This window comes from Acinonyx jubatus, chromosome F2 (genome assembly GCF_027475565.1).
Source record: "Acinonyx jubatus isolate Ajub_Pintada_27869175 chromosome F2, VMU_Ajub_asm_v1.0, whole genome shotgun sequence".
NCBI classification, from domain to species: Eukaryota; Metazoa; Chordata; class Mammalia; order Carnivora; family Felidae; genus Acinonyx; species Acinonyx jubatus.
In genome coordinates, this window is record NC_069394.1 from 45,645,694 (window position 1) to 45,660,784 (window position 15,091).

At 40.8% G+C, this 15,091-nt stretch overlaps 1 protein-coding gene across 1 annotated transcript in view; it reads right to left on the reverse strand.

Annotated features, from left to right (window-relative positions):
- Nucleotides 1–12,250, reverse strand: part of DECR1 (2,4-dienoyl-CoA reductase 1) — a 38,706-nt gene extending 26,456 nt beyond the window's left edge. Inside the window, exons 1-2 of the mRNA XM_015082983.3 lie at nt 12,094–12,250; nt 304–506 (exon numbers count right to left, since the gene is read on the reverse strand). Of these exons, the coding sequence (XP_014938469.1) occupies nt 304–506; nt 12,094–12,144 (254 nt within the window). The 5' untranslated portion in view covers nt 12,145–12,250. The remainder of the gene's footprint in view (nt 1–303; nt 507–12,093) is intronic.
- Between the last annotated feature and the right edge of the window lie 2,841 nt (nt 12,251–15,091).

A 15,091-nucleotide genomic window follows, 5' to 3' on the forward strand; every position in this document is an offset into this window, starting at 1 on the left:
AGCCTGGTAAAGGTTCCAAATTCAAAACTTCAAGTACAGTTTCTACTGAATGTGTATTACTTTCACACCATTGTAAAGTCGAAGAATCCTAAATTGAACCAATGCAAATCAGGATCCCATCTGCATTTCTATCATTACAAGTATAACTGATTTTTCCAAGGAGATTTACTTAAATAATCTAAAGGATATTCACAGAAAATGATGATGAAAATCAAAAAACTCTGGCATATAGTGTTTTCAATACTGTGGCACAGAAATGTTTTATACTAGACTCTTGCCAGGCAACTGGTGAGCGTGACTTACCGGCTGGCTATCACACACTGAGCACCTAGGCTGGACAGAAGAGCTGTCATTCCTTTACCAAGGCCAGTACCTCCCCCGGTAATAAACGCCACTTTTCCTTGAAAACTATTAGGTGGTAGCATCGGTTTTCGAAGGGGCGGGAAGAATTTAGACTGAAACGCTTCAAGGTTTTGATACAATATTTTTGTTCCATAACTGAAAAACTGAAAGGGAAAAAAGATTAATTGAAATTTTCACACGTGCATTTCCACAAAATAGATGAATTTCAAAAAACTTACTCTTGAATTCACTATTAATCAAACTCTTGGATTAACAAACTCACTGTAAACGTACTGGTATCGTATTTAACCAATTATTACTTTTTTCCCCACTGGAATGTTAAGTAACACAGTGGAATGGGTAAAAGCATGGGCTTTGGACAAAGACCACATAGGACATATTTTCTCTTTAGTTGTATAAACTTCAGCAAGTGATTTAACAACCTCTTTGTGCCTCAGTTTCTTCCATAAATGAAGACAATAAAAGAACCTTACTCTTGACACATTGTAAGCATTACATGAATTAACATAAGTAAAATACCTAGAACATTGTTTAGCATATACTAAATGTTCTATAAATGCTAGCATTATTATTTACAGGGGTTTTGCTTAAATTTACATAAAAAGAACTGACATAAAGCACATTCATCTTTCAATAAGAATAACTTGGATAAAAATCACATTCCATCTTTGAATCACTGAAGAAAATTACTACAAGTCCTTATAAGTTTATTAAATCAAATATCTCATCCCATGTTGTCTTCTGGATAATAAATTTAGAACAGATAATTATTTGTTATATTTAAAACAGGGAAAAAAATTAAAACATTTTACACTGAAAACATTTGCATTGCCCTATCTTATGCCTTACAACTTACATTCTCACATTACTTGTAAAAATCACTGCCATTTTCTCACCTTTAATTATAAAAACAAACTTTAAGTGTTGAACATAATAACAATAAGGAGCTAATTTCATTAAGTGCTTATTATGTGTCAAGACTCGATATCTTCACCGGCCCATGAAACAGGTATTATTTTAACCTCACTGTGCTGTGGAGGTGTGTGTGTGTGTGTGGGGGGGGGGGGGGGGGACAGTTATGTTAAATATATTTTAAATATATTGCCCAAGTCCCAGAACCAAGATTCAAATGTGGTCTGATAGGCTCCAAAGCCCTCCCTCATCATTACCTTGTATATTTCCTCTCTCTACTCACTGAACTCCTACAGAGCTTAATGATCACACCAAAAAGGCATGTGATGTTCTCCATCAGGTCATGGTTGCAAGACTACAACTCCAAAATGTATCATTTCCTGCTAGAATATTCCTATAAGCTAAGTGAGCTGCTATCGGTTGGTCTCGGGTATCTAGAAATTTCTCCTAAGGAAATAATTGGAAGTGTGGTCAATGATTTAGGATAAGGCTGTTTATCAACTGGAAATTACACAAGAAAATGCTTATGATATGATGTTACGTGAAAAAAGAAGTATACAATATGTTAACTGTAAATAAAAATATATGCTTGGGAAAAAGACTAATGAAATAACAGTAAGTAGTAGATTCACCATTAATTATGTGCCAAGGTCTACTAAAGACTTTAAATGAATTATCTCACAACAATCCTATAAGGTAAATTCTATTGCTATCCTCAATTTATAGATGAAAAAGGTGAAACACAGGAAGATCAAGTAACAAACTTTTTTAAAAATTTTTTTTAATGTCTTATTTATCTTTGAGACAGAGAGAGACAGAGCATGAGCAGGGGAGGGACAGAAAGAGAGGGAGACAAAGAATCCGAAGCAGGCTCCAGGCTCCAAGCTGTCAGCACAGACCCCGACGCGGGGCTCGAACTCACGGACCGCGAGATCATGACCTGAGCCGAAGTCGGATGCTCAACCGACTGAGCCACCCAGGCGCCCCAGTAACTAACTTTTAAAGACAAATAATAAGTAGAAAAGACTTGATTCAAATCCAAGATGTGTCTGACTTCAGAGTCCACCCATATATTCCTTACACAATTACTATCTCTAGGTGATGAGATTATGGATGATTATTTTTGCCTTTTGTTGGGTTTTAGCATTTTTATCTTTTCAATATGCATGACTTGCTTTTACAATCAGGAAAAACATGTTACTGAAAGACAAAATCTGAAAGCATGTACAAAATAATTGGTGAGGATAAATTTGTAAATCTGATTATGCTCCAGGCTGGTCATTGTACATCCTTTGGCTTCAGGTTGACAAAGCATTTTCTTTTTGTATCCTCTGCCAAAGCAGAATAATCCAAGCAACCTACAATAATCTTTCTCTACATAAATAGCAGTTTTACCTAAGGCTGCCACCGCCTCCGAGAATATTACATTAAGATGATAGAACAGGAAATTTGCACAAGTAGCTTAGGGAGTCTGTCATTACTCACTAATGATGAAAAAACTGTGTTCCAATTTTCCAAAGACTCTAAAATGAATTTTTATTTATTTAGTGTTGCTTTGTACAGGGAATGTGATGTGGTGCTTTACAAAAGATAAATTATGCAAAATATTTGCATATAAACTTTCTTTACTTATCCTAAAACATTGTCTCAACCTCCCAAATGGTAGAAGAATGTACAGGTAAAAATAATCAGTTTGATTAACAGTTCCTAATAAGTGTCTATAACGTATTAGGTTACTACTTAGCACAGGCTTACCTGTTGTATTTTACTTGATCTAATCAACACTGATCTTTCCCACCAAACCAAAAGTGAAGAAATTGATATGCTATTTTAATTCACATTACCTTCTAATAATTCATAGCATATATGCTGCTGAATATTAAATTCAAGCCATCTATTTGTCTACAAACAACTTGTTCATTTCAACATTAAGACCCATTGAGGTGAACAGACCTCATAGAATCTTGTTGTATTCGGTCTCCTATTTCTACAAAGAATTCTGAGCAACCTGAAATAGCATTTTGACTATTTCTTTTTGTTTTTTTTTAATTGTTTTACTATTTATTTATTTTTGAGAGACAGAGTGTGAGGGGGGGAGGGGCAGAGAGAAAAGGAAACAGAATCAGAAGCAGGCTCCAGGCTCCGAGCTATTCACAAAGAGCTCGATGCCAGGCTCAAACTCATAAACTGTGCCATCATGACCTGAGCCGAAGTCGGATGCTTAACCAACTGAGCCACCCAAGTGCCCTTGCCATTTCTTTTTGAGTCATAAAAAGTAGATTCAAAATGGACTTTTAAGTTTTCAAATCTTGCTCTGTGCTTTTTCTAGAAATCAGTTGTCTTTTGAAAATAGAAATAATACCTTGCATATCAAGATTGAGTTCTCTGGATATCTTTAAAACCTAAAATTCTTACAACCCTCTCTCATCTTCCATTTTGGCAAACAAATTCACTTTTAGAATTAGAAGTTCTACAATCTCCCAGAAAAAGAAAATCAGTTATCATCTGCCTCCATATGCACGACTCCCCCACATCATATAAACAATATCTATCTCCTTCATGTGGTCCTAAACAATACCATCTAAACTCATGAAAAGTGATTGTACTTTTAATCCTCAGAATGGCAATTCTTTAAGAGTCTTGACTGTCTTCTCCCCGGAGGATGAGGACTGTATAGCAATGAGATTTATTCTTAAATTACCTAAGTATTTTGGCTAGTCTCAAATGTCTAGAATAAACACCTACAATAAAGGCAGATTGGTGATCCTAGGCCAGATGTTTTATTAGGCCTGCCCAATGTTTTAAAATAATTTTTAAGTTCATTTATTTTTTAAGAGAGAGAGAGAGAGACAGAGTGTGAGTGGGGGAGGGGCAGAGAGAGGGAGACAGAATCCAAAGCAAAGCGGGCTCCAGGCTCTGAGCTGTCAGCATACATGGGGTTCGAACTCATGAACCGTTGAGATCATGACCTGAGCTGAAGTTGGACACTTAACCAACTGAGCCACCCAGGCACCCCCAATGTCTTAAAACTTTTGAGCCAATATTTAGATACTGAGTGAATTCAGATAAAAATCAGAAGCTCTACTGACACTGAGGTTCAGCTTCCAATAAGGCCGAGTTAATGCCCACTTGAGACAAGACCTAAGCTCTGCCCAATCCTCACTCACACAGGCAAAGTAAACTCTTTTCAGTGGGCAATCACTGTCATTTATAGAGCCTCTCAGAACTTGAGGCATTTGAGTGCATGACTCCTAATCTAGATAAAACCCAAGAAACTAATACAAAATAGAAAAGGGGAAAATGTTTTTTTTCTTTTTTCTTGTTCTTTTTTGTACCACAGAAAAGTTTCTGAAGTTTCATCTAAAACAATTTTCTGTAAAAGTAATTGTTTAATGATCGAGGTATACTATTAAGAAAATCCAGTTCCAAATCTGTAAAAATCCTATAATAACAGACACTCACACAGAAGTTGTGGGCTAAAGGTCATATTTAAATAGCTCTTAGCTTAGTTATCTCACTATCATTGTCACCATTACTAATTGACAGGGCTCCCACATTAAAATCGCATACCTCAAAAGTACAGATGTCCTCTAGAGTTGAAAACACAAAAATTAAACTCTTTACTGGCATTCAAGCTGGACAATACAGCCTCAACCTACCTTCCTAGCCCTACTTATCAGTTTCACCACTTACAGGTTTATTCTATGCTCACCAACCCCTCAGCATTCCTGAAACTCGCCAAGAACTTTCACCTTCTGGTCTTTGCTCGGTCTTTGCTGATTTCTCACTTGCCTAAACTAGCCACTTTCTTTCTCAATCAGCCTTCAAAACCAAGCCAAAGTGTCAAAAACTGTTGACACTTTTAAACATGTGTGTCTCTTAAAAATGGGCCAAATGAATCCCTCCCTCCATCAGGATCTTAGTCTTTCTTAGCCTTCCGCACCAGACTGTGAGCACCCAGGAAGACAGAACAGTCTCCATTCATAACTATAATAGGGTGTCTTGTTTTTTTAAGGAATAATTTTTTTTTAAGTTTATTTGAGAGAGAGAGAGAGAGAGAGAGAGAAAGGGAGGGCATCAGCAGGAGAGGGGCAGCGAGAGAGAGAGAGAGACAGAGAGAGAAAGAAAGGGAGAGGGAGAGAGAGAAGGAGAGAGAGGGACAGAGTGAGGGGAGAGGGGCAAAGACAATCCCAAGCAGGCTCTGCTCTGTCGGGGCAGAGCCCTACTTGATGCAGGGCTCCATCTCAGGAACCATGAGATCATGTCCGGAGCTGAAACCAAGAGTCAGACATTTAACCAACTGAGCCAGCCAGCCTCCCCTTTATAATAGGATTTCTAACACCAGTTGGGCATTCAGTAAATGCCTGTTTTATTTTCTGTAATGCTGATCAGCCAGGGTCCGATGCCATCCAAAGTACATGACAGAAGACAAGTAGAATCCTATGCAGCTATGGATACAACCCAGGTCTCTGCCGCGTGTTTCATGAAGTTGAAATAGTCACTTCCAAAGACTCTGAATTATGTCATGTTAAATATTAATCCAAATCTATTGATGTATGAGTATGAACAGATCATTTGCAAATAGAAAAACTGGGCAAAGACCTTAAAAGATAGCCCACATGCAAAAAATATATACAACCATACCTTCAACCAAGTGATATAATTAGACAAAGAAGGTATCTTTTTTCTCACAAAAGATTGGGAATACTAAAAAATATCTGATTAAAGTCACTCTTACAATCTGTTGAAATGAATTGGGCCAACTTCTTTGGAGACCAATTTGGCAACACATATCAAAATGTTGACTAAACTACACATATCCTTTGACCCAGCAACTCAACATTTAGGAATTAATCCAACAGATAAACTCACTCTTTCAGGTGGGAGGAAGAAGCCATGTTCAAAGAAAGGCACTAAGATCAAAATGAACTTAACAACTCTATTTACAATCACATCAAAAAGAATAAAACGCTTACTAATAAATTTAATAAAAGTACAAGATTTATAAATTAAAAACTTTATACACCATTAAGAAATTAAAGAGGACCTAAATAAATAAGACATCCTGTGTTCATGGATTGAAAAACTTAATTTTGTTAAGATGGCAGTACTCCCCAAATTGATCTACAGATTCAATGCGATTCCTATCAAAACACCAGGTGGCTTTTTGCACAAATTGACAAGCATATCTCAAAATTCACTCTTAGGGACTCAGAAATACAGGGCACTCAGATGAGCCAAACAAACATATTTACTAAAGCACTGTTTGCAATCAAAAAAGACCAAAAAACAATCTATTTGCATTTCCAAAGGGATGCTCAATTAATTAGGGCACATCCATATAACACAATACTGTGTATCTTTTAATAGAATATATTCTATTCTAATAACAATATGTTGTTATTCAATCGCTCAACAAATTTATTGAGTACCAACAACGTGAGGCACCATGTGTTAAGAGAAAAATCCAAGGTAGGGAAATATATATAAAATGCTCTCATTTGTGTGGTTTCTTTTAATGAAAATATCTCCATATATATGTTGATACATAAACAAAAATTGTTGGAAGGATCCACAAGAAACTATTCATAGCATTAATCTCTTGGAGAGGGACTGTTTGTACGGTCATTGCATCCTTTTGTACTGTTGAGTGTTTGGTATGTTCATAAATTAATTTTTGATTAGAAATAGTTAACACAATATCAGATCATATATGCAAGGACACAATATAAAAAGGGTATAGAGGAAAACAAAAGTGTCAGCAAGAAGAACACTGGCATACGATCAGTGCTATTTAAAGTGTAAATAGTTAAGTGTCCAACTCTCGATTTCGTCTCAGGTCATGATCTCACAGTTCCTGCATCGGGCTCTGCGCTGACAGCATGGAGCCTGCTTGGGACTCTCTCTCCCTCTCTGTCTGCCCCATCCCTTGCTCATGCTCTCTCCCTCTCTCAAAATAAATAAACATGAAAAAAAATTTTTAATAAAGTGTACTGTATATTCCACACTGAAGTGTGAGTTATAAAGACAATGAAACATCACCCTAATTTTTTTTTTTTTTTTTTTTGGATTTTCTAAGTACATGAGGTACTGCTGATTTAGGTCAACACGAATATTTTTTTAAAAACAAATTGATCCTGACCCAAATTCACAGGAAAAGAGCTCTGCAGACTGGGCCTTGACTGTCACATTAAGATGTCAGCTTGGTAAAGACCGGACAATCTTATTTTTCAAAGGATGACTTTGAAAAATGCATAATTCTGCATTCCCAACACAACTCAATAGTCTGTGCAGACAGTTAAACCTCCAGTAACTACTTCCCAGTCTATTTTGTCCAGTTGCTAGAAGGCACGTATCTGTGCCTTGCCTGCATTATTTTCAATGTCCAGACCACTGCCACTTAAGCACAGTGGACATGGCTCTTAGCCGGAAACATCTGGAAATATAAGAGGAGGCTGGGCAGGATGCTCTACTTGATGCTCCTGTACAAACAGATAGTCCTGCAGAATGAAGAATTGTCCCACCCACTAATCCAAAACCAACCCTACAAACCATAAAAGAATTGAAGAACCCAAACTCTACCCATACCCATGGCTTGCCACAGGCCATGCTACTCTCGAGCTCTGTGCGTGTGTGGATTGCTTGAGTACCTCTCCTTCTCCTTAACTGAAAGCAGAGCACTGCACAGAGGCTCTTCTAAGCAACTGCAGAACACAGATCTCGTTGCCACAGCAACTTGAAGGTAAGGCTGAGCAAATATAAAAGAAAGTTAGCTGGACTCCTAGCTGCAGTGGCTAGGCTGAATTATGTAGTTGTTGCCAGTAGCAAGACAGAAATTACATTTTTAAGTAACGATACATCTCATAGCAATGAACATGAATCCTTGAAAAAGTCGCTGCTGTGTGCTCCAGGGTGTGCTTCCCATTTTTATTACAGTTCTTACCTGTTGGCAGTTAGATGTGGACCTAACAGATGCTTCACCAATACCACACAATAAAGGGAGATGAAATCAAGGAGATAAATGAGCCGGCAATTTGATATTTTCAGCTGGGATCTTCACTCTGGCTAACCTCTCATTGAGTAATCTCACTGATCCCCACCCATCACATTCGCCAAAACTAACATGACTACCTGACTTCTTTCTTTTTCTTTCTTTCTTTCTTTCTTTCTTTCTTTCTTTCTTTCTTTCTTTCTTTCTTTCTTTCTTTCTTTTTCTTTCTCACTCTCTTTTCTTTCTTTCTTTCTTTTTTCTTTCTTTCTTTTTCTTTCTTGAGAGAGAGAGAGAGAGAGAGAGAGAGAGAGAGAGAGAAAGCACCAGTGCACAAGCAGGGAAGGGGCCGAGGGAGAGGGAGAGAGAAAATCTTATGCAGTCTCCAAGCCCAGCACAGAGCCCAACATGGGGCTTCATCTTATGACAGTGATATCATGACCTGAGCCAAAATCAAGAGTCAGATGCTTAACCAACTTAGCCACCCACACATCCTGGCAATCTTTTTTGGGGACAAAAAATAGAACCTCAACTCTTCAAAAGGTTTTTTATATGGGACTTTGCTTATATGAAAAAAATATATTAGAGATAAACATGATGTTATGAGCTGGTATAGATTTAACTCATTTACTTACATTTAGCAAGTTTTTATGGAGCATCTCCTATGCCCTAGGCACTGTTCTAGGAAATGGTAACACAGCAGTGAACAAAAACAGATACAATACTCTACCTTGAGAGATTATTTTTTGGAGGGAGGAGGACAAGTAAATTAAATAATATATATAGTATATTATAAGCTAATACATACTATGGGAAAAAATAAGGCATAGAATAGGGGTGGAGATCTCATTGAGGTGAATTTGAGCAAAGACCTAAAAAAGGTGAGGAAATGAGTGCCACAGTTCTTTCAGGCAGTAGCAAGAGTTAGATCCTAAAGATCCTAAAGTTATTGCTCTTGATAAAAACAAAAGGAAAGGGGGACACCTGGGTGGCTCAGTCTCAATCATCTGACTCTTGATTGTGGCTGAGGTCATGATTTCGCGGTTCGTGGGTTCGAGCCCCACATCGGGCTCCTTGCTGGTGGTGCGGAGCCTGCTTGTGATTCTCTCTTTCTCTCTCTCCGCCCCTAACCCACTGGCTCTTCTCTGTCTAAACTTAACAAATATACTTAAAAAAAATTTTTTTTTAAACACAACAAAAAGAAAGGAAGCTTGGCAGTGTGCATCTTAGAGATCTAAGAATTAATCTACAAAAGGAAGAATGGTAAAATTAAAAAAAAAAGTTTCACAAAGTAAACTTAACCTTATTATCTGAGATGAATTCTGATATTTCCTATTCTATTTCAATTTATTTTTCTTAAACTCATCTTGTTCCACAAAACTGATTTCAATGTCCAGTCGTGATTATCTCTTAGCTTGAAAAATATACATGAAACTTAATGATGTACACATAGCTTTTCAACCAACTACCTCTAAAGAATGCCTAACACTTAATAGGCACTTAATGAGCATTTCCTAATAAACAGCTGAATATGTGAATGTTTTCCAGGGTAGAACTGAAATCAGCATGAGAGCAAAGGTCATTTTTTAAAAAATTTTTCCAACCCAGGGCCAGGCACAGAGCCAGTTCTCAGTAATTGTTTGTACTTAGGCCTACTAGTTAAACAGAACAATTTAATGTAACACTTCATAAATAGAACTCAACAAATGAAACTTTTCTCTTTGTTCTTGGTAACAAAACTACTCAAATTAGGTTTTAATTGTAACAACTAGTATTTGCTAACAAAAATCTGATGTTCCCTGGAACAACCCACTTCATAGATGTAAAGTCTCTTCTCCTAGGAATTTAAGCCCAAGCCTGCATGTGCCAAGAAAACAAACCACACCAAAACAGGCTTCTCTTGGCCCTGAGCCCCAATCCTCAAAACTTCTATTTTTCTTAAGCAAAAGAAATTCAAAATTGTCAGATTACAATTACTTTTTAAATGAGTTCATTGTCTAAGGGTGTCAGAAGAGCTGGGATACAGTCTGTGTGACCTTATTACTACAGGCTTAATGATTTGTGGGGGAAAAAAAATCTCTGGGGACTTTTCTGCCTCACAGAGTTGTAGGAAGAGAAAGTTCTTTGAGAAGAGTCCAGAAAACACAAGCTTCTTTTACAACATTCTGTATCCAGAACCTTTAAAGGAAAATAGTATCAACAAAACTTTGGTGTTGAACAAGTATCACTTTTTAAAAGAAAAGTTCTCTTACTTGAGAGATTTAGTATACTATTATTTCCTTGTGTTCACATTTGAAGCTACTGTCTCTCCTTTAAAAAAAAAAAAAATTAAAGGGGCTCCTGGGTGGCTCAGTCAGTTGGGCATCCGACTTCGACTCAGGTCATGATCTCACCGTTCCAGAGTTCAGGCCCCGCATCAGGCTCTGTACTGACAGCTCACAGCCTGGAGTCCCCTTCAGATTTTATGTCTCCCTCTCTGTCTCTGCCTCACCCCCGCTTGTGCTCTCTCTTTCAAAAAAAAAAAAAAATATATATATATATATATGTATATATATATCTATATACACATATATATTTTTTAATGTTTAATAAACAAATAAATAAAATTTAAAAAACTACTATGGCTGCCCATTCTATTTGATTTAAAAGGGTTTTTTTTCACAACTGGCAAAATAGTTTTTCAACCTAGCTAAGGAAATTGAACTTTTTGGTTTAATTTATTAGGATTTTTGAATTTGGTTGTGGAAGAGGCTGTCTTGGATACTACTGTTCGCTTTTATTTTTTTTTTAATGTTTATTTATTTATTTTGAGAGAGAGAATGAGCAGGAAGGGACACTAAGACAGGGAGACAGAAAATCCCAAGCAGGCTTTGCAGCTGCCAGTACACAGCCTGAGACAAGCTCGAACTCACCATGGCTCAAACTCACAAACCTGAGATCATGATCTGAGCCAAAACCAAGAGTCCGAGACTACCAACTGAGGCACCCACACACCCCCACTATTGCTTTGTTTTCGTCTTCCTTTCTCCTTATCCTCTCTGTCTTCACTTTCATCCCCGCGCCCCCGCCCCTGCGCCTGTTTATTTATTTTGAGAGAGAGAGAGAGAGAGAGAGAGAGAGAGAGAGAGAGAGAGAGAATCCCAAGCAGGCTCCCTGCTGTCAGTGTGGAGCCCAATGTAGGGCTGGAACCCAGGAGTCTTGACATCATGACCTGAGCCCAAGTCAGACATAACTGACTGAGCCACCCAGGCGCCCCTTCACTCTCATTTTCTATTTGGACTAAGAGTCCAACGGATATACATAAGTTGACAAACCAGCAAACAAGTTGTCTTTCCCAAAGCATGGTGGAGATATAGGTAAAAGCCAGCCTTAGATGCTTCTCTCCCAGCTTTACCTCTGGGAAATGGAGTCTAGATAGCTGGGGGTTTCTCCCTTTTCATAAAAAGCTTTATGTGAATATGCTTGTATTAATGTTTAATTTGCACAACACATGAATGGCTCTTCCTCTTAAATCAAGGTCTCTTGTAAGGCCAATGCCCCCTCTGGACCCCTCCCCCCAGTCCCTCTCCCTCCGCAAAGGGCCAACGTGTGCAATGTCTCCAGTCTTTCCACCTATTTCCACACAACTCTGAAACTTCTTAGGGACATGAAAACTTTGAGAATCACAGCATGACCCTCACACACTTTCTCAGACAGCAAATGTGGCTTTGACCCCTCTTAACTCCAACCCCGCCTCCCGGCTCCCACTGCTCCCGCGTTTCTCCGCGGCCCGGAACCCCCTGTCCTCGCTCCCCGCAAGCCGGGTCCGGATCTTCGCTCCGTCGTCTTACCCTCCGAGGACCTTGGCCCCGAGTAAGGAAAACTCGGCCTAGCATCGCCATCTTGGACCTTCCGGATTGGGACTGGCGGGAGCGGGGAACCGGGTCGAACCGGGTGAGGGGACGGGGGCGGGGCGGGGCGGACAGGAGGGGGGAGGAGGGGGTGGGGCCGGGGCGGGGCCAAACGGGGGGCGGGGCGGACCGAAGAGGGAAGGAGGAGGGGCGGTGTCCGGGCCGGGGCGGGCAGGAGCGGGGCCGGGGATGGGGCGGACCAGAGTGGGGAGGAGGAGGGGGCGGGGCGGGGACGGCAGGGGCCAGGTCGGACCGGAGCGGGAAGGAGGAGGGAGCGGGGCGGGGGGGAGGAGTGGGCGGGACCGGGCTGGCACAGGACGGGACAGGCGGGAGCTGGGAGGAAGAGGGGAGAAGGGGGAGGAGGGGGAGGAGGATGGGAAGGGGGCGGAGCCAGAGTGGTCGGAACCTGGCTGGCAGGGGTCGCGATGGGCGGGAGCCGGAAGCTGCAAGCGGGCGGATGGAATGGGGGGGGAGGGGCGCCATGGCGGTCCACGGGGTAGGGGCGGGGCCAGCAGGGGTAGGGGCGGGGCGGGGCCAGCAAGGGTAGGGGCGGGGCGTGTCTTGATGGCTGCTACCCTGGCGCCCCTGGACCCCAGGTCTAATCCCTGGTTGGTGTGGCGCTGAATCATACATCATCAGAGTAGTAATATCTACCTTGTAGCAGGATTCTTGCACACAGAGTCCTGACACTGAGGCCTTTGTTTCTAGAAAACAACTTTATTCCTGCTAGCACCACTCAGTTGGGTTCGTACAGTAAGAACTGAGCCCTGAATGCCACGTGGTATAGTTTTTATATATTTTTTTCTCCTTTGTCTCCCATATATGGTAACACAAACATGCAGTCTGATTAAGTTGTCTCATATTATGAGGTCCTGAGGGATGTTGTCAGGAACCAGTATAGACTGGAGACAGACCACACAACCAGGGGAGCCAAGCAAGGTACAAGGTACGATTAAGCAACCTCCCAGAATTAGGTGGATAATTTTATGAGAGTTTTGAATCCCCCCAAAATTGAAAAACATCTTCCAAATAACTTCCTAGGGTTTTAACTGTTCCAGGGCTGGACGGGAACAAGAGCAATTGTTTTTGTTTGATTTGTGATCGCCTCTATGACTTTTTTTTCATTACTTATCTGTAGGCAGCAGTTGTTTAGGTTAAACTTTTTACAAATCTCTCTCAGAAGCAAGCAGGTAATCTAATGCCAAGTGATTTTGATAGGTAGCATTGTGTGTTTGGGTTTGCTGCTTGGCTAGTAAATTAAGAGCTCTGGGAGTTTTATTGGTTATAATTTTTGTAACTGCTTTTAGTCTGATTATGCAGTTTAGCATGTAAGTAGGAGTGCGGTAGCCCCAGGACCCATCCTCTGCCCAGGTGGCAAGGCCATAATGTTGGATTATACACTTGGGAGGCCATTTATCATCTTTTTAATTGCCAATTTGTAAGACATGCCACTTTTTTTTGAGTCTCTCTGTCCCCATACATTTGGACTCCCAAATGTTTCTCTCTGGCAAGTGGGAGCAGGAAGAAAGTTGGACAAATAGTTTCCAGCACATACGACCCTGACCAGATTGAGGGAAGTACTATATAGGCTGTCCTTCCACATATCTAGTCTAGTCCACCTGGGTCCCGCCATTTGATGACTTCGTTGACACTGTCCCAGGCCTCTCAGAGATGAAAGAAGTTAGACAGGGTGTGGGGATCTGGCTCAAGGTGATCTGAGGTCCCCCACCATTGGGTTTTCCAGGCAGCTGAGTTATAAAATCTTTGGCCTAGGCATGTTAAGTTTTTGATAAAGATGACGATGAACTTTTTCCCCACCAGGCAAGACAGTTTTTCCCAATAATTGTGCTTTTGGGGAGCCAATGCCTGGTAGTGGTACTGGGGTATTTTGTTTTACTATAAGGTTTGTGGGGATCTAATTTTCTAGTCTCTTACAGCCATTGTTTCCCCATGTTGGTACCAACGAAGTATCCTATACCCAAAAGGAAGGTGAGTGCTAACAGAAACCTCTCACCACATTTTCAGCCGGCCAGGGCAGCCTCTGCCAATCCTATGGCAAAGAGTAGAGCAAGAATCACAATAATAGTGAGAAACAAGGTGTGACAGTGCATCACAGTAAGGAAACAGATATAGAAAGCAAGGACAGTCTTTTGTTTCACCGGACTGTCAATTCCTCAAGCTTCTGCCATGCACAGATAGTCAGCTTCCTGAGTGACTAAAGCAGGGTTGTAGTCTCTTGGAGCCTCTGGAGTTGCAGATTGCTTTTTCCATATGGTTAGCTTGCATGGCATTGATGGATTAAGAATGCACTCCGAGTTTCGAGAGTAGTAGTAGTGAATCCGGGGACCCACTCTGCTGTAGTGAATCCAGGGACCCACTTCGGCTACCTTTACTGCAGTAGGGGTGGACAAAATGACACTGAACGGGCCCTCCAGAGGGGTTTTAGGGGTTGGACATTTCACTCCTTTAGCCATATCGCATCTCCTGGTTTAAAGGGGTGAGCGTCTGTGGTCAGACTCACAGGTAATCGCTCCCTGACCCAGTGGTGTAAGATGGTTAGGGTAGAACCAAGGGGCCCACATCTGTTGCCTTAGGGTTAGATTGCCTATCTCATTTAGATCCCCCCCTTATGCTCTTGATAATGGGGGGGCACCATAAAGGATTTTTATTAAGGGGAGAACCCCATCTGTTGCTTTAGCCTCCCACCTGCAGCTCCAGTCTGCCTCCCTGGAGGTCCCTTATCTCTCCCTGCCTAATGTTAACGCCTTCCCTATTTCTTTCTCCCCTGGAATAGGGCCTGTAACTGCTGTTGGGGAACAGGGATGATGACCGTTCTGGCTTCTTCAAGCTGATAAGGGACAGTGTAGGGGTACACCAATTAAAGTCAACCCAAGGGTCAGTCCAGTGGCCCACAGTATGGTTTTACAGGAAGACTGGC